The sequence below is a fragment of the Aphelocoma coerulescens genome, chromosome 4, assembly GCF_041296385.1.
Source record: "Aphelocoma coerulescens isolate FSJ_1873_10779 chromosome 4, UR_Acoe_1.0, whole genome shotgun sequence".
In the NCBI taxonomy this organism is placed as follows: domain Eukaryota; kingdom Metazoa; phylum Chordata; class Aves; order Passeriformes; family Corvidae; genus Aphelocoma; species Aphelocoma coerulescens.
In genome coordinates, this window is record NC_091017.1 from 23,041,854 (window position 1) to 23,065,627 (window position 23,774).

The window sequence follows — 23,774 nt, forward strand, 5'->3', positions numbered from 1 at the left end:
CCCATTGAGACTTGCATCTTTTGTGAAAAGACAGCATGTAATCCTGCAGGTTGAAAGCCTGTTACACTACATGTGCACAAGGAAAGGATGAGTAACATATTTATTCATGGATATTCTGTATGCTTCAGATGGTGATATTTTTTAAACCATTTTATAAGAAGGAGTCATGTATGAAATTTCTTGCACATGGACACTGCTACCTCTGTTTAGCTGCCACAGAGATCTGTTGAAGGAAGACTTAAATCACAAATATTACTCAGGCACTTAAAAAATATTATTGAGGAGATAGACAATTTTTTTGGTTCAAAATAAGTACTCAAGTTTCAAATAATTATAAAAAAACCCCCAACACACAAAACCACAAAGCTTCAAGATGAACTTTCTTCAATGCTATTCAGAGATACAGGTATTAGATGAAAAATTCTTCTATAGATTATTAAGTTGCTAAAAACTGGGAAGTAAATTATAGGAATGCCTAGAAAATTTTCACCGGTGAGGTCATCAGTACACTGAGAAGGATTTTTATTTTCATCAGCTCTCTGGGAGAATGGATACATACTGGGATGAGCCAGCAGCGTGGCCAAGGCGGCCGGGCTTGTGTCAGTAACAGCGTGGCCAGCAGGATCAGGCATGTTATCGTGCCCCTGTACTGGGCACTGGTGAGGCTGCACCTCAAGTGCTGTATTCAATTCTGGGCCCCTCACTGGAGGAGAAGCATTGAGGTGCTGGAGTGAGTCCAGAGAAGGGTGATGGAGCTGGAGAAGGGTCTGGAGCACAAGTCCCGTGAGGAGCAGCTGAGGGAGCTGGGGGTATTTAGCCTCGTGAAAAGGAGTGTGGAAAAATTAATCTCCTTTTACATATTTGACAAAAACTGTACTGGTTTTGGAGTCTGCAGTTCAAAGTAAAGAAATAGTTGTAATCTGTTAGAGTAATCAAAAGCACCACATGGAGTTCATTGCAAATAATATTTTAAAATAGATTAAAAGTGTTAATCCATTATGCTTTCTGCAATTACTGAAGAGAGAACTTTATCCTTTTGGGGAAAGAAAGGCATAATGAAAGAGCTTTGAAAGGGTTGTTGGTTTAGATGACAAATGACAGGAGGCGCATTGTATAAAAACTGCTTAGATTTTTGTTTCTGAAATGAGAAAAAAGTTTTCAATAAATGTTGAGAAAATTAATAAATTATGGCACGTATCTCACCATGACCAGATTTGACCAATTCACTTGGGCTGCATGAAGACATTGTGTGTTCTGGAAAGAAGAAAAGTACTGTCTTAGTGTGCAAAATACAGTGTTGGAGCACGAAGCAAGGTGGCACTCTAGGCAGTTATTGGCTTTGTAATATATAGAGTTGGAAATTTGTCATTTCCTTTATTTTCTGAAGTCGTCTTAAGTGCAACAGCTGCAGATCCATAGACCTGAGTAAAAGCAGAGTGGGTTTGTCAGGGGAGAGCCCTTCTGTGGCTATTCCTGTCTTCCAGGTCAGGAAACTGAGGAGGTTGGCAGCAAGAGTGCAGTTACCAAAGTACTGGTACTATATATTGAAATGTTTAAATGACTAAACTAATGAGTGATTACACAATGTGCAATTGTATTGTACCAATATTGTAGGCTTGTATTTCAATGATGGCAATGGCTGTGCAGTGGCAGCGCTTGTCTCTGCAACAGAAGGAACACAAACAGGGATTTTCTTGCTCTTTGTTTTTTATTGTTCAGTGTTGGTTTCTAAAAGTATTTTGTAAAGTTTCTGCAGTATCTCAGCTGGACTTGTCTCTTTCAGCTGCTGAACTGTTGCACTGAGTCTCGTGTAGCGACTCCCTTGTGGTCTCTAATCAGCTTGTGGGGGGGTGGGCATTAATGAATGTTGTTATAAGTAATAGGGAGGCAAAAAAGATCAGAAGGGGACAACAGAGTGAAAAATAGACTGTTTATCAGTAATTGTGTACTTAGCCTTTTATAAGCTGTGCTAGTCTAAAAATCAGTGTAATTATAAGAATAACTCAGAGGCGAAAGAGGAAATGTTTTGCTTGCTTTAGCTGATAAAGGTTTGCTGTGTTTATGTATGAAATCCCACCTTGGGCAAATAAAACATTAGCTCTATTTGATAAAAATATTCTAAAGTCAGCAATAGGCAAAGAGCAGCTTCACTTGATTGTTGAGAAAAAATATATTAATAGATATAAAAATATATATATAAAATTATATAAAATATATAATGCCTCACATGGTTAAAATAGCTCCGTTTGGTTAACAAGCACAAATACAACTTTGGGAGTGTATATAATTTTTCTATTAGTTTGAGGACCAGGAAATTCCCAGCTATAGTCTGACAGTATTTTGAGACTCTTTTCTTCGCTAAGTGAGGATTTGACCCTTCAGTCTGCAAGTCTTATTTATATAACTTTGATTGCAGCTTTTATTGTAAGGAAGGCTGACTCTTCTCAATTGTTCATAATAGTTTGGTTTAGATACTTGACATTGGTGAACGATTTATTGAATCAAAACCTTTAGAATATCTGGAGAAAAAATCCTATTAGATCATGAAATCTGGTTTCCTGCTGCTTCTCAGAGACCTGTTGCTCAGCTTGATCTTATCCAAAAGGTTGGGGTGATCTAAACATAATAAGTCAAATTTTGAAGGTTTCATTGGAGTATGAACACATTATTCTGACCATCTGTAATACTTTAATTACAGGGAGCTATCTGATTCACAGGTAAGTGTCTTCCAAGAAAATTATGAGTGAATATTATTGTATTGGATGTGAAAATGAAAAGACCATTTGAGAAGACAGATGCCTTTTTTTCAGTCTTGATTTTGTTACCTACATTTACAAACCATAAAAAAAATGTTTATTCAAACGAATAGTGTGACAAAAGCACAATGACACTGTGGTATTAAGTAAAAAAGGGAAAAACGTGTTATATGGAACGATGTGCAATAAAATCTCACATTTGCTAACAGAGGAAATGCATGGATTCTAGTCAGTTCCAAATGCTATCTTTTTTTTCCAGTTCCAGTTTGTTAACTTATGCAGTAAACATATTAATTAATTAACTATTTGCAATGTGAAGGCCCACTGCTTGATACCTTCTGCTTGCCTTTACATCCTTTGTGGGGAAGGAGGTTGTGCTACAGCAGAACTATAGCAGGACTATAGAAAGTCATCCACACTGTAATAAATTGTAAAATGTAGTGGTGCGTATGTAACCTTATATTCCATGGTGAAAAGCATGTGCTTGTCTCGCTTTCCTGTCACTATGTACTGCACTTTTTGGGACATAATTTCAAGTTGGCTGAGATCCACACTCAGTATAGTCAGTCACAACTGTGAAGCTGATGTTAAACTATTGGGATCAACCACGGGAGGGACACTGAGGGTTTCTTTACTCCTGGAGAAAGAAAAGGAAGGCGGTACATGAGGATATTGTCAGTGTTGCAATACGGGCATTTAGATAAAATGTAACATCTGGCTGATTACCAAGCAGTTCATTGTGCAGGTGCAGGATTATTTTAGCAATGCAATTATGCCAGGTTTTATTATTATTTTTACACTCCATTTAATTATCAAACAAGAACATTTGTGAGAACCTTACTAAATTAACTTTGCGGGAGAACATGGATTTATAGGGTAGTTTGCAGGTTCTGCTCATTTTTACTCTGTGCTGTGTATAGTGTTGCAGCATTCCTACTGTGTAGTGTTTTTAATTAAATAAAAGAAACAAAAAAATCTGTATTTGTCAGTATAGTTGTAAGAAATCCTTTGAAATAATGAAAATGGGGACTTTCTGAGCTTCCATATCTGTATGTCCAATAACATATCTCTCACTGACCTTCCCTAGAAGCAGAGTTCTGCCACAAGCTGTGCCTGAGCTTGTGTATGGCCTTGTGGTCTTCAACGGTGAAGGACACAATTATTTCTGATGCAGAGTGGCAGAATCTTGCCACTAGAAATGAAACCAGTACCATCTCCTCTTTGCTTGCTGAGATATTCCCTTTGACATTGATCTTTACACTTCAGCTGCAGCAGAAAAATGGCAAAGGCTTCACCAGGAGAAAATGTCCTTCGAGAGCTTTGGAGCAAACCCGGACTTATGATGTGGGTTTAAGTGTTGAGTTCAGAACTGAAGGGCTCTGTTTTACACATACCACCCCCGCCCCCCCCCCCCCCCCCCAAGGATGTGGTGACTGGGTGCTTTGCTGAGCTACAAATGTTATCCAAAAACCTGTAGGGAAGGGAGGGAGAAGCAGCAGCAGCTCTTCCATCAGTGCGACGTCAAATCAAGTGGCCTGGTTTTCTGTGCTCACTGTCATATAGAAGATAGGGCCAGTTTTTTCTCTTGTTAAAATTATTTGTGGGATTCTATTGATGTCTTTCAATACCTATTGATGTATTTCATTTTTTTTTTAATAATTATAGTAAGGATGACAATAAATAGGACGTACAATTCTGTAGGACTTGTACTTTCCTCCTGTCAAAATCAGCCTCTCTGCCTCCAGTCTCACAGACACAATAGCCAGATGTTTTACCAAACCAAGCTGTCAGAATAGCTTTTTTTTTTTTTTAATTTCAGTGAAGTGTATAAAATGGAAGAACTTTAGATTATTTCTGAATGCAGGAAGCAGCAAATACTTGCTTTAGCACCACATATTCCTTGTACTTCTCTTATCCTTGTGCCATCCTTTCCAAACTGTGCATCATGCACTTGGTCACTTGCAAGGTCTGGGGAATATGATGAATGGGATGTCTGTGGCATAGAAGCTGTTCAGGTATAAAAAATACAGAGATTTCAAGAGGGGGCCCATTTTGATGTCTGACAAGGTTAAGGGAAAATCCCATGACTCCAATGCTGTACTAAACCACTGGCAAGCTGGGTTGTTTCAGAGCATTTTGGAACATGGTTGGTGTTGAGGGTTGGAGATTGTTTGGCTTGTTCTGTTTTTATTTGTGTGTGTTTTTGTTTTGGGGATTTTTAAAGGTAATTTAAATATATTTTTGATGAAATGTATGAAATGTTTTATTAAATGGGCAAGTCTGCCCTTCAAAGTTTAAAAAGTCACATTGCTGTTTAGCAAGAAGCTCACTTCAAAACATAACTGGCTGCTAGATAATAATAGAAGATAGGAAAAAAGTGAGAACAGATGAGAAATCGATGGTTGGATTTAAACTTATTTGAAAATTGGTGTCAATTGTCTAATCTAAACTGGAGGGCACAAAAACCTCTTGAGCCTTTCTGGTGGCTTGCAGCTCAAGTATCAGTCAGTCTGTGCAGTGAACTGGTTCTGCAAGATCTTTGTTACTTTGACTTCTACCTGGTTTCAAATTTTGTTATTCATGTCTCATAAATCTTCACAACATCCAACACAGAAGATGTATTTGGAGCCAGGAATTAAAATCAATGCATTTTCTTTGAAAAAATGGAGTAGGAGTAAGTGTGGTAAGTCTTTTAACGTGGCTCTTGGGAAAAGCGTGTTTTTTTAAACTGATTTTCAGTTATTTTTAGCAGCTATGTCTTTAATAACAATAAGAAATTACTTGGATAATGGTGAAAAGTGAAAACAGGAGCTTTGGTCATTGAGTCTGCTTCAGTGAGCTATGGACCTCTTTCTACAGCTCGTGCTGGATGAATGCTGCAGGTAGAGAAATATGGCAACAGGAATCAACAGTGAGAATGAGAGAGGAGTTTGGTAAAAACATTTGACTTATCTTTGTCCTGAGTAACATAAACCTTGGCTTACTTTTATTAGTTTTCTTGTCTGCCTTCCAGTGTTTTTACTCAGTATGTGAGCTCATATTTAACCTCCTGTTACTTGACTTATTGACCACTTCCAATTGCCTTAATTCATGCCTATCCTTCACTGTTTGACTAAGGTTAACCAAATGTTTTGTTCCCATCACTCTTAGCAATTTTAATTGGCTATTCTATCAATTTCAGCATTGTTCCTGGTATGTTTGTTTTAGAGTGTATTTCTTTTGTGAAACATTGTAGGGGCAGGGACCTGAATATACCGACTTTTTGCTAGTAGCCTAAGGTTCACTGTGATTTAATGGGAAAAGCCTTTTTGTAGATATTTCAGTGGAATGTAAAATCCATAGTGGCAGTATCCAAATGAATTTGGGTTCACATGAGGCTTTGTGACTTACTTTTCAAACATAACACTATTAAAAAGGTGTCAGCTGAAATTTAGATTGGATGAACTCAGCAGTTATTAGGCACTGAGAGTTTAAATAAAATGGGATTCTTGAGAAGATCTCAGTTATTTAATTGAAAACAAGATGAACTATTCAACTCTTCATTCACTCTCACAGTACTTCAGTGGAGGTTATATAGGGAAAAGTTCATTAAATCACCTCAGGGAGTGTCTAAAGAAACAAAAGAATGATCAGTAGGCAGTGGCACTCATTGCCCCTTTTTCAGGCAACAAGTTAAAAGGAGTTCAAAACTCCTTTTTTATACTTATCTTGGTATACTGTCTGCTGTCTGTGAGGGGAAAAAACACATGGAAATAGAAGATAAATCTGCTCATTACCTAATGTGAAGTGGGGAGAAAGTTAATGTTTTTATCCAATTTGTATTCCATAATGAGATCCAAACAATCTGGTGCCTTTTTTCAGAGTAGTGTACTAATGTCTCTTTAAAATCCATTTGAGAATCTAGTTGGAGACAAATGAGGCTCAAGTGAAGATGGAAGGCTCTGCACCCAGCCAGGGTTCTGAACAGGCATTGCATGGTCTGGATGCAAGTGAAGGAAACATAAGAGTGGGAATTGGGTGACTGGAAGGTTAATGTGTGTGCTGTGGTACAGAGAATCATAGAACTGTTTAGGTTGGAAAGGACCTCCGGGATCATGGAGTGCTACTGTTAACCCAGCACTGCCAAGTCCTCCACTAAACCATGTCCCCAAGTGCCACATCGACACATTTTTTTAATACCTCCAGGAACAGTGACTCAACCACTTCCCTAGGCAGTCTGATCCAAGGCTTGACAACACACTCAGTGAAGAAATTTTTCCTAATATCAAAGCTAAGCCTCCTCTGGTATAACTTGAGGCTGTTTCCTCTTATCCTATCATTTGTAATTTGGGAGAAGAGACAGACATCCACAATAGAGATACATGATACAGGATTAAAAATATGCTGTATATATATATGTATAATTTATGAAGATATATGCATAGCAATGTTTGTTTATGGCTGGACTCAATGATCTTAAAGGTCTTTTTCAACCTAAATTATTCTATTCTATGTAGAGTCAGGTCCTTAACCCTTTTCCAGTGTAGGTGGTGTCTTACTTTATGAATAGCCTAGTTATATCCCTGGGGGAAGAGTAATGGTGTTTGTCAGAGTGGCAAAATCTAGTTTCTGGAATCCAAACCGGTGACATATCTTGTTTACTTTATCACTGCTTCCTTTTGTAATTGATCTGAAAGTTCAGCTGTTGCAGAAAAATGACAAATGGTTGGTGCCCTGTATCTGTGGAAACTATCTGGGAGCTATTGTAAAGGCTGGTAAGGCTTTAGCTGGTACAGATGTAATCTCATGAATGGCAGAGCAATTGCAGTCTGAGACGTAGAATGGAGGTATTAAAAAAATAAAAGAAACATTACAGAATGCCTGATGAAATCAGATAAAGCTGGGATTTATTTCATATGGAAAAGCATGAGATGCTGATGTTTGTGTTTGGCTGCAGGTTTGCTGAAACATTTTCAAACAAACACTGATCTTTCTTCCTTGGAGTCTGGTGTTACTTGATCTGTGTCTGAAATTAAACATGTTGGGTGGTTCCACCCTGCTGCCCTTTTTCAACATTTAGAGGAAAGGTAAATGTGGGTACAGTAACGCCCACATTTTAATTTTGCCCTCAAGTGTCAGGCTCCACTGTGAAATATCATTAATGCAAGTAGGAAGTGTTCTATATGTTTTAAAAGGTTTCATGAAAAATTTGGTCTTGAATTTAAAAATTTTTCATGAATTCAGCTACTCTTGTCATACAGCAGCTGTGAGTGGAAGCATGATCTTAAGTTATATTTAAGCAAGCTCATTTAAGCAGTAAAAGGATGGGATGTAAAAACAACCCCAAACAAAAGTTAAAAACCAAAACCAACAACAACAAAAAGCCCTGCAATATCCCAGCACAAAACAAGCTATATGTTGTTGACAAAAAACATTTCCTTGACTGAGGAAGCAGCTGTGACATCGTGTATTTAAATGATTCTACCTAAACAGTAAAAAGACAGGCTTAAGAAAGAAATCTAAGACAGAAAGAAGACAGAAATTAAGGCACCAGTAAGATGGGTGTTCTCGACAAAACAGAGCTTTTTAGAAAGCATTCAGACAAAGCACAGGAGAAGGCCCACAGCCATTTGGAACTGCTGTTTGGAGTGTTTCTCTTGGGCTCCTGACTGGTCCCTAGTTCCCAGCCGAGTTTGATGGGAGAGACTGAAAACCTAGGGAAGTTACAGCAGTGGTCAGTGGCCTTGTACACAAGGTCCTCTCTATTAACAGACATCACTGAGTGTGGAAGGCCAGGGTCAGTCCCACTGGAATGTGATAGGCATAAATCCAATGTAAGTATTTAAAGCCGAAATTGGATGTTGATTTGCATCTGAGGCATTGGGATAGGGGATCATCATTAATATCTCCCTAGACATTTAGAATTAGCCACTAAAAGTTTGAAAAGTTCCGAACCATTATGTAGTTACCATTGTTGTTGGAGATGGCACATTTCTGCATATATTCTGAAAGTTACTGTGCATTTGATCATTGTGGTGAGTGGCATGGAGGTGGGCTTTTCAAACAAAGTACTGACTGAACATATTTTAAAATCTGTTTGCAAAGCAATCTCTGTTCAGAGCAAAAAGAGATACCACCCATTCTAAAAAGACTACATGGGCATTTTAGAATCTTAAAATACATAATTGAAAATAAATTTTCATTTAAAAAAAAATCTTCTTTAAAAATAAAGCTCTTTGATGTAAAAATAAATTAAATAGATAAATCTTTCTACCAGAACAGGGCAAAAGAAAGCATGTTTTATTCATGTAGCAAGCTGCTATTTTACATTGATTCAAATAAAACTACATATGAAGTAACAGCTGCTCTCCAACAGATTGCTGCATCTCACAATCTGCGAAGGGAACACAGCTGGAGAAATCTGCAGAACATTTTTATCTATAAATCAAACATAAACTAGGAAAGCATTCAGTACTGTATGTACAAGAGCATCAATGTTTCCAAAGGGTTTCCCCATGCTGTATGTAGGGAAAATTGATTCTGTTTTTAGGTTGTCTTCTACGAAATATCCAGCTAACCACTAATTTCCAAGGTATTCATTCCTACCTCAAGCGCTTCACCGTCTGTCCATGCCTTGCAGATGTTTTACTGTGAGTAAGCAGGCTTACGTTTTCTCTGACAGAATATGAATGTGAATACCATTTTTACTTGAAGGCATGTTGTGTCCTTCCTTTGAGTAAGATGTTGATCTAGGGTGGCAGACAGGTACCCAAAGAAGTCCTTAAGTCATGTCTAAGAGAAGATATTTCTGACTTGGAGAAGAAGTCAAATCTGTCACGTAGGTTTGCTGCATCTTCTGTAGTTTGAGAAGACGAACTCTCTTCTTTCCTCTGTTTCCAATTCAGACATTGGAGCAAAACCATGGAGATTGGATGTGTTTCTAAAGGCGTGAGGAAGAATTACAGCCTAAGCATTTTTGTAATGTTAAAGTTAGAAGTGACATCTTTTGCCTTAACTGACTAACACTGAAAATCACTGATTCACAAATTGGGAAATACAAGCCTGTAGTACCTACCTTAATATTTTCTCATCCCCCCCCTCCCCCAAATGACTGCTTGTCGCAAGAGAGAGGTAAAACTGCCACTCATCAGCCTTGACCATGGTGCTGTGTGTCAGTGTGACCATTTTGTCTGGTAGATGCTACTTGGTAAGCTGAGCCATAAGCCTGCATGGGAAGTGATGAGGAGGGAGCCACCTGAAGTGGTTAAATGTATAAACTTCAGAGGCCATTAGACTAGGTTAAAGGGAAATCAGTGTGTCAGTCTTTTGTACACTGGATAAATATTTGTCATGTTGCTGAAGGAGAACAGACCAAAGTGTAAAAACATACGAATTCTTTATGAAAAAAAAAACAAAAAACCCACAACAAAACAACAAACCCAAAGTATCCAGCTGTTTCTCTGAGCTGGACTCTTCATCATGTAATTCTCTAACAGAAAACACAAGTAAATTTGCATATAAGATACAGTATAAAAGAAATGTAAAGTGTTCGGTTTGAAGGGTTGTAAATCATTGCATTGTTTACAGCTATGAACTCCATGGCCGGATGCTGATTATGCTTAAATATTTACATAACTCCCAACAGCAGTTAACATCTTTGCCTGGAAGAAAATCATCTTTCTAGTAATTTGAAGGATTTACCTTTCATCTATTTTTCATTGTTTGTATTTGGGTTTGTGGGGTTTGGGGTTGTTTTGTTTTGTTGGGGATTGGTTGGTTGGTCATTGTTGTTGTGTGGCGTTGGTTGGTTGGGGTTTTTTGCTTGTTTTCCTTTTGGTTTTGGTTTTCTTAATATACCAGGTAACATTTAGCTCTTTGTAGCTTGAAATGCTTGTTTTCATTTTATAGATCAGTGCTCTAAGTGCTTTTAAGTGCTAAAGGGGCCTGATTCAGCAGAGCATCCTAACAGGTACACGTAAGCTTTGCTGCCTCAGGAATATTGGATAGAAAACTACAAACCTATTTAGTTCAAACAGTTCAAAAAGTGTTATTGAAGTCAGTGCCTGATGATCAGGTCCGGTTCTTTCCCTTGAACCAGAAATTATTTCTTTATACATCATGGTGTGAAACAATTACTTTCGTCCTTTGCTGTTTGGTTAGTGGCTCTGGCACTGTGGCAGTTCATTCACTTCTACGTCCTTTGATTGCTTTGGTGTGCCTTAATTTGTTATAATATTTATTTTATGTATATGCCTGGTAAGTTCTATGCTTCCAGGTTTAGTGGAGAGATGCAAAATTCCTTCTTTCTGTGCAAATAACCATTAATGTGGTTATGAAGTTATGTATTCTGGAATGTAGCATTTTGGGAAATGGAGATTTGTCAAGAAATTTTTCAAGTAAAACAAAATTTACTAATGGGATGAAAATTAAAATGTCTCCAATGGTGAAAGAGAGTGTGTGTTTGCTGGATGTGTTTGATTTGTCATTAGGGTGTTTGTTCTTTTCTAACTTCTTTAACTTGTAATGAAACTTTTAGTGCTTAAATACTGCTTTAATTTCCGGTTAAAACAAAGCAAGTACAGCTGTAATGAAGCTTTATCTGCAAAGAGTGGTTTTCAGTTATAAATTTCTTTTATTGGAGGCACTACAACTTATTTTCTATTTTACTGTGCCATGCTTTTATCTACATTAAAAACAGTCTGATCTGTAATATTTCACATTCAGGCATTGCTTCCTGAATAAGAGACTAACTTTGTTATTAAAGAGAACAGCTGAAGCATATAAAAAAGAAACCTAGAAAGGCAACCACTATGGAAAAATATTAGCAGTTTTTATAGGCATATTAAACAAGGTACAAATAAATTGCTTTCGTTTCCCTCCACATACATTAGAGCTTTCAATTCTAAGGGTATCCAAACCCAAGATGAAACATGCTAGCAATAATGGTGGAGTATATAAAAGCCATTTAAATGCTCAAAACTTGTCTTATGATACTGATGTGTTCCCTGACTCTACTTTTATATCAAATAATTCTAACTCTGACTTTAAAAAGTGACTAGAAAAATCTTAATTTAAATGAACAAGACTTGTTAAACTGGAATTACTTAAGCTGATTACATTGCAATTGGCTGTACTTATTGTCGCTCTGAGCTCCCAGAAATGGCAAAGAAACCCCATACTGCTTTACTAGGCGTTCTAACATTGTTATGGCTTGTGTTGATTATGAGCTCTCTCAGTGTCAGAGAGTGCAATATATTTTCATCCCATTTAATTCTGGGGAAGGAGAAAATGGAATTGATGTCTGATACTGAAGCAGCTTTCAGCCATGAGAGAGAAATGAAAGGTGCAATTTTTTCTGAATCAGTCAGTTAAGCAGTTGCCAAATGCAGATTTGAAGTTGAGTGTTTGGAGTGTGTATTTTTGTTTCTGGTTTGCATGTTTGTTTGTTTGGGGTTTTTTAATTTGACCTTGCAATCAGGATTATGCTATCTGAAGCAATATCCCAATTATTTATAAAGTACAGTATTTCAGTACCTTGCAACACTATTCTTTTGCAGTCAAAATTGAGTACTGTACCATCCTCCTTTTCACAGTCAGAACAATAGATACATTATTTCTAAAACAATTCATTCAATGCAGATTCCTCCTGGAGAATGAAGATAATTTCATGTTGATGTTGCAGAGACATGCTTGATGAGAAATGAAAAATAGAACAAAATAATTTTTCATCAAACTAGTCTTTGCTTTTAAGGTGACATTTTATTTCAAGAGAAAAATTGAAGGCTATTAGATTAAAAGAGTAACTGGCTTATTTTGGTACTGTCAGGGAAAGCAAAACTGTTTCAGAAGATAAAATTGAAGAGATATAGCAACAGTGAGGTGACTTGATATCTTAGGCAAATATGTAATTATTACATTCTAACTTCATTTTGAATAGTGTTTTTTCTTCACAGCCTGCCTCACATTCTGATGCAAGATGGAGGATTTTTCTGCTCAGATTTTACAGGGGAAACCAGAGGGTTCTCTTAAAAAGACTAAATGGAGAAAAAAAACCACTTGTGAGATTTAACTGAGCTGAAGCTACCTTCAAAGGGTGCAATACAGTCACCCTAAAATAAATTTTTAAAAAAGAAAAGTATAGGATATTTTTTCTTGATTCACCTCATAGCCATCCCAATGCACAGAAAGCAAATCATTAATGGTATATTTGTGGCTTACTTTGAGACACATTAAATGGTTTTGAGACATTTCTAGAAGTAATGAACCATAGCATAGCCCAAGTAGAAATTAAAAACAGATTTGTTCTGAAAGCAGCCCCACAAATTTAAGTTTTCAGAACACAAGAGAATACCGAAGTGAAGGATGCATCTTTCACATCTGTTTAGTGCAAGTAGACAATAAAGAGAAGGGTTACTATTCTACACATAGAACTTTACTTTTTAAGGTTTAGCTCCTTTCAGTAGCTAAATGACATGAGTTAGTCTTGTTGAGGAAGACCCAATCAATGTCTCAAACATAAACAACTGGGGTTTCTATCTCCTTTTCTCAAACCAAGAAACAACCCAAGAGCTTGTTTGTGCCTCAACCCACTGCAAAGGGTTTCGTTTCTAGGAACTGTGTACAAGGAGAATGAGTAAATCACTGGTTTTTATCATGCAAATGGAGCTGCAGGTGATTTCCAGAAGGCATTGTGTGATGTGCTTCTCTTGAGTTTCCTTGTAAGGTAGGTAACTGCAGTGTGCTCCCACGAGGCTGGTTTTAGGGAATGTACAGCATCAGGATGGTAAAAGACATGGCAAGAGCTGGGTGTGCACTACGTGTCGTGCTCACAAGAGCATGAAACGTATGCTGCTAACAGAGGCTCGCAACTGACTGCAAGCAAACCTGATTTAAAATTTGATGCCTGGGAGAGAGACATGAACCTCTGGGTCTGGATGTGAAATAATGTGTTAAGCAGGAGTGGGAGTTAAAAAAAAAAAAAAAAAAAAAAAAAAAAGATCAACAATAACAACCTTTGGATAAAATATATTAGTGTAATTAAAGGACATGAATTATAAATACACAGCATGGTAAATAGTAAGAGAGAAAAAACCTCATAGGCCCTCCAGAGGCAGTGTTGGCATAATTGTAGGTACAGACATCATGTTTTATCATGGTTAATGTTCTAGATATAAAAGAATCATAGGCTGTAAGAGAAGGGCAGAGTGACCTCATTTATTTTGTGATTACCAGTTGTCCTGAGATAGGTGGATTTATTGTTTTTTTTGAAAATGTTAATGGAGTTTGGACTTTCCAGTTTCAACCTGTCTGAACAAAACAGATATGTATAAGAGAGGGTGATGCATTACTGTTTTTAAATAAAAACTGGAAAATGAAATATGGTTTCAACCTATTTCACCTTTTTTCCCATCTCCACCACTCTGCCAGAAAACAGGAAGCCTGACCACATCAAGGTGTCATTTATAACTAATGATATTCTGTGCTTCCTTCATTGGAGGATCATACCTAATCAGAGAATTTAAGAATGAAGTTATACACGGTATATAATTCCCATTTATTCTTTTTTTTTCCTAAGTTGTCTTTTACTGTCATTCCCTTCAATTAACTTTAATTTTTTTATTGCTATATATCTTGCTTAATCAAGACGATGGCTGCCCACAAGAGATTGCAATGTTAGATGAATCTGCTAGATTATATTAGTGTGTTGCTCATATTTACATGAAGTCTTATATATAATATATATGATATTTTTATTTGAAGCAAACATCTGGCATAAAGCCAGAAAGACACACTGCCAAAACAAGTGTCATTCTAATAGGGTATCAGAGCAATTTCTTCACAGATTGTTTTTCCTTTTCTTTGCTTTTTATCTTTCATTTATCTCCTATTTTGATTCGGTTCTTCTAGTTACATTTTCTCTGTTGTATTCTTTGCAGAGTATAAGATAAACATTCAAAATAAACTTTTGAAGCCTTCTTGCTGTGACAAGACAAACGGAATTTACAATTGCCAGAAAAATTACTGCCTATAACTACAACATAGATCTATGCTATGCTTCACTGGCTTTACGTAGCCAATGTTTAACAAACACTTTGAATGTCAAGGTTTGCTTATACAGAAGGGCCTTTGTGAATGCTACACAGTTAATTATTTGAAGTGATAGAAAGCACGTGGTTCTGTTCAAGGACTTGCCTTTTTGTCTTCCTTGAAAAGTTTGCTCTCTTTTGTACTCGGCTTTCAAATGATTGAAAGAGGAATAAAGATATTATAGGAAAGGACCCGTGTACAATTAATTTTCAGACCTCAATTTAAGAAGAAGGAGCAAGCTGGTTCTCTCTGTGGTTCTCTCTGTTCCCAGGGATATAATTGGGAATGTCTCAGAGCGAAATTCACTCGGCAAGGGAACGTGGTGTATTTCAGATTTGCCTTCTCCTAAAGGTATGCAGAGGCATCCTGTGTGTTTTACTTTTGTTTCATTAGAAAAGACTGGCTTGAGTTGGGACAACTCTGATGAGACTGGTTTGGCATAATGAGAGTGAATGGAGGTGACTGTGGCCTAATTAGGATGTTTTATTACTGCATTTAATGGAGGTACATAGTGCCTTGGCACAGGTGCCAAGGGGTAAAAGTGCAATTAACCAAGTCTTAAGTAAGCAGGAAATTTTAGACTTTGGCCATTTAATGTAGTTTCTAGGTAAAGGTTAACAAAAGGAAATTATTATTTTTCTTTTTATTATTTTGTTTTCATTTGCTTTCTTGAATATATGTATATTATCTATATATGCGTGTCTGAGTTGATATATGTATGTGCTATAAATATCCAGCTGCCTCAGTCAGGACAACAGCTGTCCCCTGAGGATTCTGAGTTTGTAAGATTAAAGGTTTTCCTGTTTATTAATTGAAAAGTTTAATTAGTGCTGAATGTCTCAGGCATATTTGCAATTTGTTGAGTTCTAGTGCACTTGCCAGAAAAACAATAGAAGAGTCAGACATTTATCAAATGCTGGGCAAAAGCTCCAGCTGTGATGAAGAAAGTAGAAATAATACAAAACTGGCCATCACTATCAGATCCTTCCACTTCAGATATTTGCAGTTTATCTAAAGTGGATCTTAACCAGGCCTGTCTGGAGATTTTCAGAAACAATCCAGTGACATTTTTATCCCACTGTTGGAAACATTGGGCTGACCTATTTATACTGACAAAGTGTCAAAGTATGGCGAGAACCTCAGCAAAAGTGAGCAGCAGGAAGTGCAGGATGTTAGAATGGCTGTCCCCAAAATCATATAAATAGTAAATATAATACGTGGCTGTTTGAATATAGTACTTCTCTTGTAGTGATCCAGCATCCCTCAGAGCTCTTTAGTAATAGTCACTATGTAGAAAGCCTAGGTGCTGAGGTGTCTTGTAGTTGGAAGACTCTCTCTCAAATTGAAACCATTTGCCTTATGTTGCAGGAACGTCGCTCTAGTTTCATCGCCTGTTAATAACTGGACTAAAATCAAGTGCTCTGTTACTTTGGCAGCACCACTAGTTGCTTGCTGCACCTAAAATGTGATGGGTGCTGTTGATGTAATTGGTGATGTAGTTTAGCAAATAAACTTGGGGTGGAGAAGGAGCCATGAGCCCTAGGATGATGCACAGCAGGGGGGACCAGTGCACAAACCAGTGCTGCTGGTGGTTGGTTTTGTATATAAAAGAACTTTGTGTTGGTGATCATTTGTCATTAGATCAAAGGAAAATATTTGTTGTCAGATGTGGCATGTTCCAGGGAAGCAATAATGGTTGGAAACCAAAAGGGGTGAGGGATGGCGCAAGGAATGAGGCAGAAAGGTAGGTGGGATTCCTCCGCTGGTCAAGGACTGACTTGACTGTTCCCATGGCAACAGAGCTCCGTGCTCTCTTTAGGCAGCTGCTGATTACACTTTGAATTTTATTTGCATTCATGATTAAGGAGGAGTATAAAAGGACTGAGGTAAAGAATTAAAAAAGCAATAAGAGGATAAAAGACCTTTCAATAAGTGTTCCTTAGAAGCTTTAATTAAAAAAGTAGAGGGAGGAGGAGGGAAAGTAAGAGAGATAGAAAATGATGGCAAAATTTTAGAAATTTTTATTAAATAGGTGAATTGCTGTTTCAAGAAGTATTGGAAGGATTACTAGCCTCCCTGTGAACTTGTTATATTTCATAGCTCTATACCATGGGAAAAATATATTTTTTCATTCTAGGAAAGGATGCTGTTCTTCCGTATAAAGAATTAGATCTAAAACAATATTTAAGTAAAAGATTTACATTAGGTTAAGACGTAAGGAGTCAACATTCCTGGCAGTGTTCAAGAAAAAACTGGGCATGGTACTCTGTGCCATGGTCTAATTGACAAGGTGGTGATCAGTCAAAGCCTGGGCTTGATGATCTTGGAGGTCTTTCCCAGCCTAAATCATTCTTTGATTCTGTGATCTTGGGCTTTTCAGACCTGACTGGACATTTCATAAGGCTGCTCTGATCATGCCTGTCATGCTGTGATTTATTGTGCATTACACTGTTTTTATCAATCATCAGAAACTTCTATATAACACATATATGACGAGTGTATACTGCATGTATTACACTCCTGTGAAGAAGGAAAGGCCACCACTGCAATTCAGACTCCTCTTCCACCCTTAATAATTGATTTGCAACTTAGTCAAATTTCTGATGCCACTGAAACAGAATACAAAATTTGGCATTTCAGATATACTTTGGAATAGGTAACCATGATTACTTTTACATTCCTTCTAATAAAATAAGACTTTACAAATAGAGTCTGACAGTAATCAAACAAAAAAGAGGGAGGTTTGTTGATAGGAATAGGATTTATAAAAGAAGAAGAGCCACTGCCTTCAGTAGAACTAAGTTTTCTCTCTGGATCTTCATCTTCTTCTAAGTGCTTCATTTTTCATGACAATTGATATGTTTCTATATCATTAATGACACCAAATTATACAATTGCAAAACATTGCAATATAGTATAATACAGCTAGTTAATATATTTGTTATTGCTGAAATGCTACAGGGTTTGTCATAAAAACAAAAAACAAAACCAGAAACATGACACTAAACAGCTGCTTCGTCCAATTTCTATCTACTTTTGTCTATTGAGTCCCTCTCCAGCCAAACACTTTCCAGATTATAGCCACTTTCATGGCTCCATATGCCATGGATCAAACTTAAGTGACACCAGAAAAGTGGGACAGTTCTCCTTCTGCATCAAATACCTGTGGAGAAATAGTTGGTTATGCAGAGAGGCAGCCTGCGAGTATTCACACAGAAGAAGGGAAGTTTGTACCCGTACTTTGCCCCAAGTTGAGAGACACTTGACTGTGGACACTGCTTACAGTGTTTTCTGTATTTCTAGCCTGCTCTGCATTTGGTAAACACTGTCTGTTCAGAGGAAGAGCTGGTTATAGATAGGTTCATGGGGGTGAAATTGTGGCTGTTTGATGAAGTGATCATGGTTAACAGGTGTTTGTAAGTTCTGGTTTGTGGAGCCCCTGGAGCAGCTCCAGCAGAGGGCAACAAAGACGATGAGGGGACTGGAGCATCTGGATCGCAAGGAAAGGCTGAGGGATCTGGGCCTGTTCAGCCTCAAGAGGAGATGACTGAGAGGAGGCCTCATCAATGTATGCAAGCGTTCAAAGGCAGGGTGTCAGGAGGATGGTTCAGTTCTAGAAACACTTCCTGTTAAAAATTGTTTGTGGGTTGAATCAGCCTCTGTCTTCAACAACTAGCTATCCAAGCCTTTAAGCTAAGATAACTTGATTTGTTGCAGATGTACCACCTACTGAATGTCTCTTTCCCTTCTCCAGTAGTTTGGGGTTTTGATCCTGGAAGATTTCATGTTGTTTTTTTGTTGGTTTTGTTTTTTTTTTTAATTGAAATGCTTGCCTGTCCATTATGTCAAAAAATGATTTAAACTTTAAAAGGGTACTCAGCAGGAAATACTGAGGAAAATAGGTATTGAGAAAATGAGTGAGAAAAAAACTGTAGAGAGTATCATTTTTCACTGCTGAAACTCATTACTGGTGTGGAAGAGATCTGTGGTGAGCTGAGCATTTCTAGTAGAAAATGTCAGAATTCTGTTTAAGTGAGATTTGTTACAATACACATGATGAGCATGAATGTTTACTGCTACTGAGCTATGGTAAATAGTGACTGAGCAGTGGAACAGATTGCCCAGAGAGGCTATGGATTCTCCGTCCCTGGACATATTCAAGAACCGTCTGGATGAAATCCTGTGCCATGTGCTCTGTGCAGGATGACCCTGCTTGAGCAGGGAGTTTGGACCAGATGACACACTGTGATCCTGTCCAACCTGACCCATTGTGTGATTCTGTGTCTGCCAGATAAGCTAAAGAAAAAAACACAGATTGCCTTAAAAATATGGCATTTCAATAAATGTTTCCCATTCCTGGATAAGGAATCTCTTAGTGTACTGATTTCTGAAGCAAACATAGAGGTTTTCTGTGCTTTTAAATGAATTGAAATTGATGTGGTCTGAGTTATTTGAGATGTACGCTTGCGTGCATGAATGTGATAAAAATAACCAAATAGAGCACATAAATGCTTGAGTAATGCATGTTGTAATTGTAATGCCTGGCTCTAGCACTTACAAAATGATTGCAATACACATGAACGGAAGGACATATTTTTAAATTTGTGGCCAAAATGGACTGCAGTCAAATTTGAGCTAGCTAAAGCATTTGGAAAAAGTTCAGGTAGTTGGCAAGCCATAAGCCGGCTGTTAATGAATGCAGGATACACTGCCATCTTCTTCTGAGCATGGGGATGATTCCTTCCACACTTTGATTTTTGTGAAGTTTTTGGATAATATATATGTTTACTTGGTTATATTCCTCTTGACTCCCCTCCCCCGCCCCCAAAATCTGTTTTTAAAAGAAAAATATTTTTCTGTCATTCTGGCAAGGAATCTATTACATTTTGTCACATCTTAGTGGGTGTGGTGTGGTGTTTGAGAATTGCATTTTGATGAGAGTCAGTATGTCTTGGCGTGGCAACATTTTTTTAAATTTTGTTCTTTATAGCCTAGATGTTATGGGAATATATGATCTAGATGCCCCTACTCGTAGGAAATCACTTGTTCTGAGAAGTGAACGTTTCTCATGTGCTGTAAAAACAGGACATTTTGACAAATCATTGCACATGATGAACAATGTTCTCTCTGATATCTGCAAGTCATTGGCAAGCCCCAGTCCTAGAGGTCTCCGGTTCCAACAATCCCCCCTGCCCCAAGCTGGCAAACGTGATCTAGTAGGAAACTAATGCCTCTACCAGAGCAGCTTGCACTTAAATTATAATGGATTGATTGGCCTGCACTCAGGCCAACAACCATTCTCACAAGTTGCTATTTTTGTGGGTTTTGCCCAGATGATCTAATAGAGCATTTGTAACTAATAAGCATTTACATGAATTTTGTTCACAGTTTGTTTTTTTCCCCCCCTCTTTCTTTTAAGCTAAAAATCAATGCAGCTTTCTGATTTTCTTTTTTTTTTTTTTTAAGGGATGCAAAATTTCTGCTCTTTGCTTTCTCTGTGATAAGGCTACCATGGTGCTTGTGGTCAAACATCAGTCATTTTCCTACAGAGAAGATTTTGCTCCTGAAGTAAGATTTGGCACATCATGGCCAGCCACCTCATAGCCAGTGAGTGAGCAAGAGTAGTCGCTGCCTCTGTCAGCTCTGCAGGGGGATGTTGTCTAGAGAGATCGCCTTGGCACGTCACTTCTCTGTGGTACCAAAAATAATTTATAACTAGAAGACCTATTTCTCTATTCACTCCTGGCTAAAACAACACAGTGTCTTGTGTATGTGTTTTGGGTTTGGGGTTGTTTTTCTGACAGCTTCTTAGCGCTTTCCAGCTGATGATTCGCACAGTTCCCCTATTCCGGGCTATTTAGTCAACGTGATGGCTCTCGGGTAGCTGCTGATGTGGGCTGTCATCATGATCTGACATTTCCTTCGTGGAGCTAACAGGAAGTCTGCTTCTGTAAAGGCCGTGAAATTTGGGGCCCCCTGCTTGCTTTCCTTATAAATCTGAGAATATTGATTCCTCTAAAGCCTCTCAACAAATGCCAAAGGGAGTGAAAAAAAAAAAAACAAAAAAACCCCAAACATTTTCTTCCCTGCTTCACTTTTTTTCTTTCCTTATCTCTGTTTCTCTCAACCTGCTGAAGTTGTTTAGACGTGTGGGCTTTTAACAAACATTCCCTATATAAGATAGAGAAGCAGTATGTTATGAAGCAGTAAGTGTGGCAGTACCTCACAATCACTTAAGGAATCATTATAATAAAGAATAAAAATCAAGATGAATTTTCTGATTATTTTTATAATGCTTTTTTATTAAGTACATTTAGACTAGGGGCATGCCCAAACCACTTTGAACATAAATATTTCTTGTGCCAGGGTTTGTTTTGGAAGCAGGAAAAGGTGCTGTTGTGAGGTTCAATTTGTAGGCTTGCTTTTGATGAAAGAAGGATGACAAAGAAGTAAGGCAACAAGACAGTTTTAATTTAATGTGACATTTTAAGGATGATCTGAAGGGTTAGATCTTATTCAATGACTCAGCAACCTGAAACGGCCTGAGTGTAGTAAGTAAGGAGGAAAGCAACCTTGATGTTATTATCTTCTGCTTCCTGAGGGATAACCAGGAGTGATGAAGCCTCTCTGTTAGGATTAGAAGCAGTTTTACCTCCAGCAATCTAATATGATTCTCCTAATGTTACACAGTGCTTTACTTAACCTCAAAGTACTGAGCAGTATATCCCAATTGATACAGAACAGTACTATCAGGTAGGTTTACCAGTTGTCTTATCTTTCTAGTTTGTGTAATTGGATAAGGCAGCTTTCCCCCAGGAAAAATGGTACCAAGGAAAAAGAGGGCAAATAAAAGCGTAGTGGATTTTTCTGAACAATTCCATAGCAGTATGGAATTCCGTATGCTTTTACTAGCTTTGAATTTGCCCCAGTTTATCCACTTAGAAGAAATTAATTCTTGCTAATGGAAATCACACTGATTTTACGTTATATGTAAAAATGAAGCTATTGTGGATGCTCCAGCAGAGCTTACTTAAAAATACTTAGGCAGGCCCACAACGGACTCTTTTTACCCCAAAGTAGCCTGGCAAGCTAACATGTTGAAAGGATGTAAAGTATTTGGTTTTCTGTTTATATTTTCTGGGATTATTTTTGTTTCCCCTCATCTCAGATGAGTGTCAACAATCTTATTTCTAAATTATTGCAGGATGACCCTGGTTCAGTCTTTCATTATTGCAGTATTTTCAGTCTACAAAAATAAACACTTGCTGATCCTTTTAGCTTTTTTCTTTCTCCTCCTGCACTCTTTCAGTAAATATATACAATATTTGAAGGCTTTTTGTGTTTTTAATGTTTTTGACAGCAGATCTTTTAGATGTATTGATGTTGTTCAGATGCAAAGCAAAAGAGATTACTAAAATCTCAAAAATGGAGGTGAGGTAAATTGTCTCACATGCAACTCTAAGTTTAATATCTGTTATCACTGTCTCACGAATAAAGCTGTGTGTGCTCATTTGTGCTCCCTTAAAAGCATGTCTGTCTCATAAAATACAAAAGCCAAGAAGTTTCAGTTCAGCAAAGAATAGAAGCATAGCAGATTTAGAGGAAGTATGGAATGAATTCCTGTAACTACCTAAAATGGGGCTTTTCATATGTCTTTTTTTTTTTTTTTTTAATTAGTATGGCATGAAGTGTCTTTAGTTTCTGTAAGAGGCTATTTGATGTGGGGAAAAAAGCTTTGAAGGGTTTTGTTTTGAGATACAATCCCTAAAGTATTGGAGGGGTTGGTAGTGGTGTAGGGTTTTTTTGTTTGGTTATTTTGGCGGTTGTTGTGATTTTGGGGTTAGGGCGTTGTTTGGGGGTTTTTTTGGTTTTTTTTCTATATGTTTAGACATCTTACTGTCTTGTTTGTATTTCCTGTTTGCCTGGCAGATTTTTAATTGAGCTGAATTTTGAGAGTTTTGGTTGGTTGGTTGATTTTAATTTGTATAACGTAAAGTGAGCCCTCTTAGACAACTCCTCATCAGTGTGCTTTCTCTGGAAATCAAGTAAATGGCCAAATATTGCTTAAGCATCAGATCTTACTGTGTGCTTGTTTTGATTTTATATTGTCACCTACCCTAAACTAAATAAAATAAATAATGCACATTTGTCTTTCAAAATCTATGTAAAGTATCACCACAGGCATCTCTATGCTGCTGGATTTGAAGATTCTCTATCAGTTGGGTTTTGAGCATGGCTTTCAGAGATACAATTGTGCTTCCTTTCCTTTAAGATGCTAGCTGGTTATATGTTCCATAGATCTCAGCAGTCTACTAAAGACTGCCTGGATAATGTGGAATTTCATGCCTGTGTGCAATTAGACTTCATGGTTTGTTGAAAAGAAGATATTAAAAGTATAAAATAAGTAAAAAAAAATATTCCCGTAGACAAGAGGTATCTGCTGTATCCAAAGCAAAATGGTTTGTCTGAAGTTTTTTAAAGAAGCAGTAAGAGGGGTGAGAGTCCAGATTTGCAGAATTTCTAAGGCAGGACATTTCTTCTTTGACATGATAGCTGAAGGATTTGTGCATGCAGGAGGACATAGGAGGCACAAATTCTTTTCTGCCTCAGAGGATTTCAACTTATATCTCTCATAATCATAAGGACAAAGTGTCTGATGGGAGAAGAGCAGGCTGCTGGACCCATGGGTTACAGCCCATGTTCCATTATGTGTTTGAACAGCCTATGCAAAGTGAAATGGTCAGAGAGAGGCTGGAGCTTCAGGACCCAGAATAATCTTCTCTGAGTAGTGACAGAATCCCTGGGCCTGGGTCACATAAGGTGTTGTTAAGTAAAGAAGAAAACTGGGTTTAAATCCTCCACATCTTAAACGACGGCTTTAATTGCTATGTGTTGATTATGTGTTGATGTCAAGTGGTAAGTCTCTCCAAATAAACAGTGCCACAACAATTG

General features: G+C 37.6%; 1 protein-coding gene across 8 annotated transcripts in view; it reads left to right on the forward strand.

Annotated features, from left to right (window-relative positions):
* Positions 1-23,774, forward strand: part of GRID2 (glutamate ionotropic receptor delta type subunit 2) — an 824,945-nt gene that overhangs the window by 500,830 nt on the left and 300,341 nt on the right. Inside the window, exons 1-2 of one of the 8 annotated variants that reach the window (XM_069013076.1) lie at positions 14,191-14,274; positions 15,094-15,173. The exons of 6 other annotated variants lie outside the window; for them this stretch is intronic. Coding sequence is in view for 1 of the 2 variants with exons in the window: in XM_069013073.1 (XP_068869174.1) it covers positions 15,094-15,173 (80 nt within the window). In the remaining variant the exon portion in view is untranslated. Of the gene's footprint in view, positions 1-14,190; positions 14,275-15,093; positions 15,174-23,774 lie in introns of those variants that run through there. One more of the 8 variants, XM_069013073.1, reaches the window with a different exon arrangement.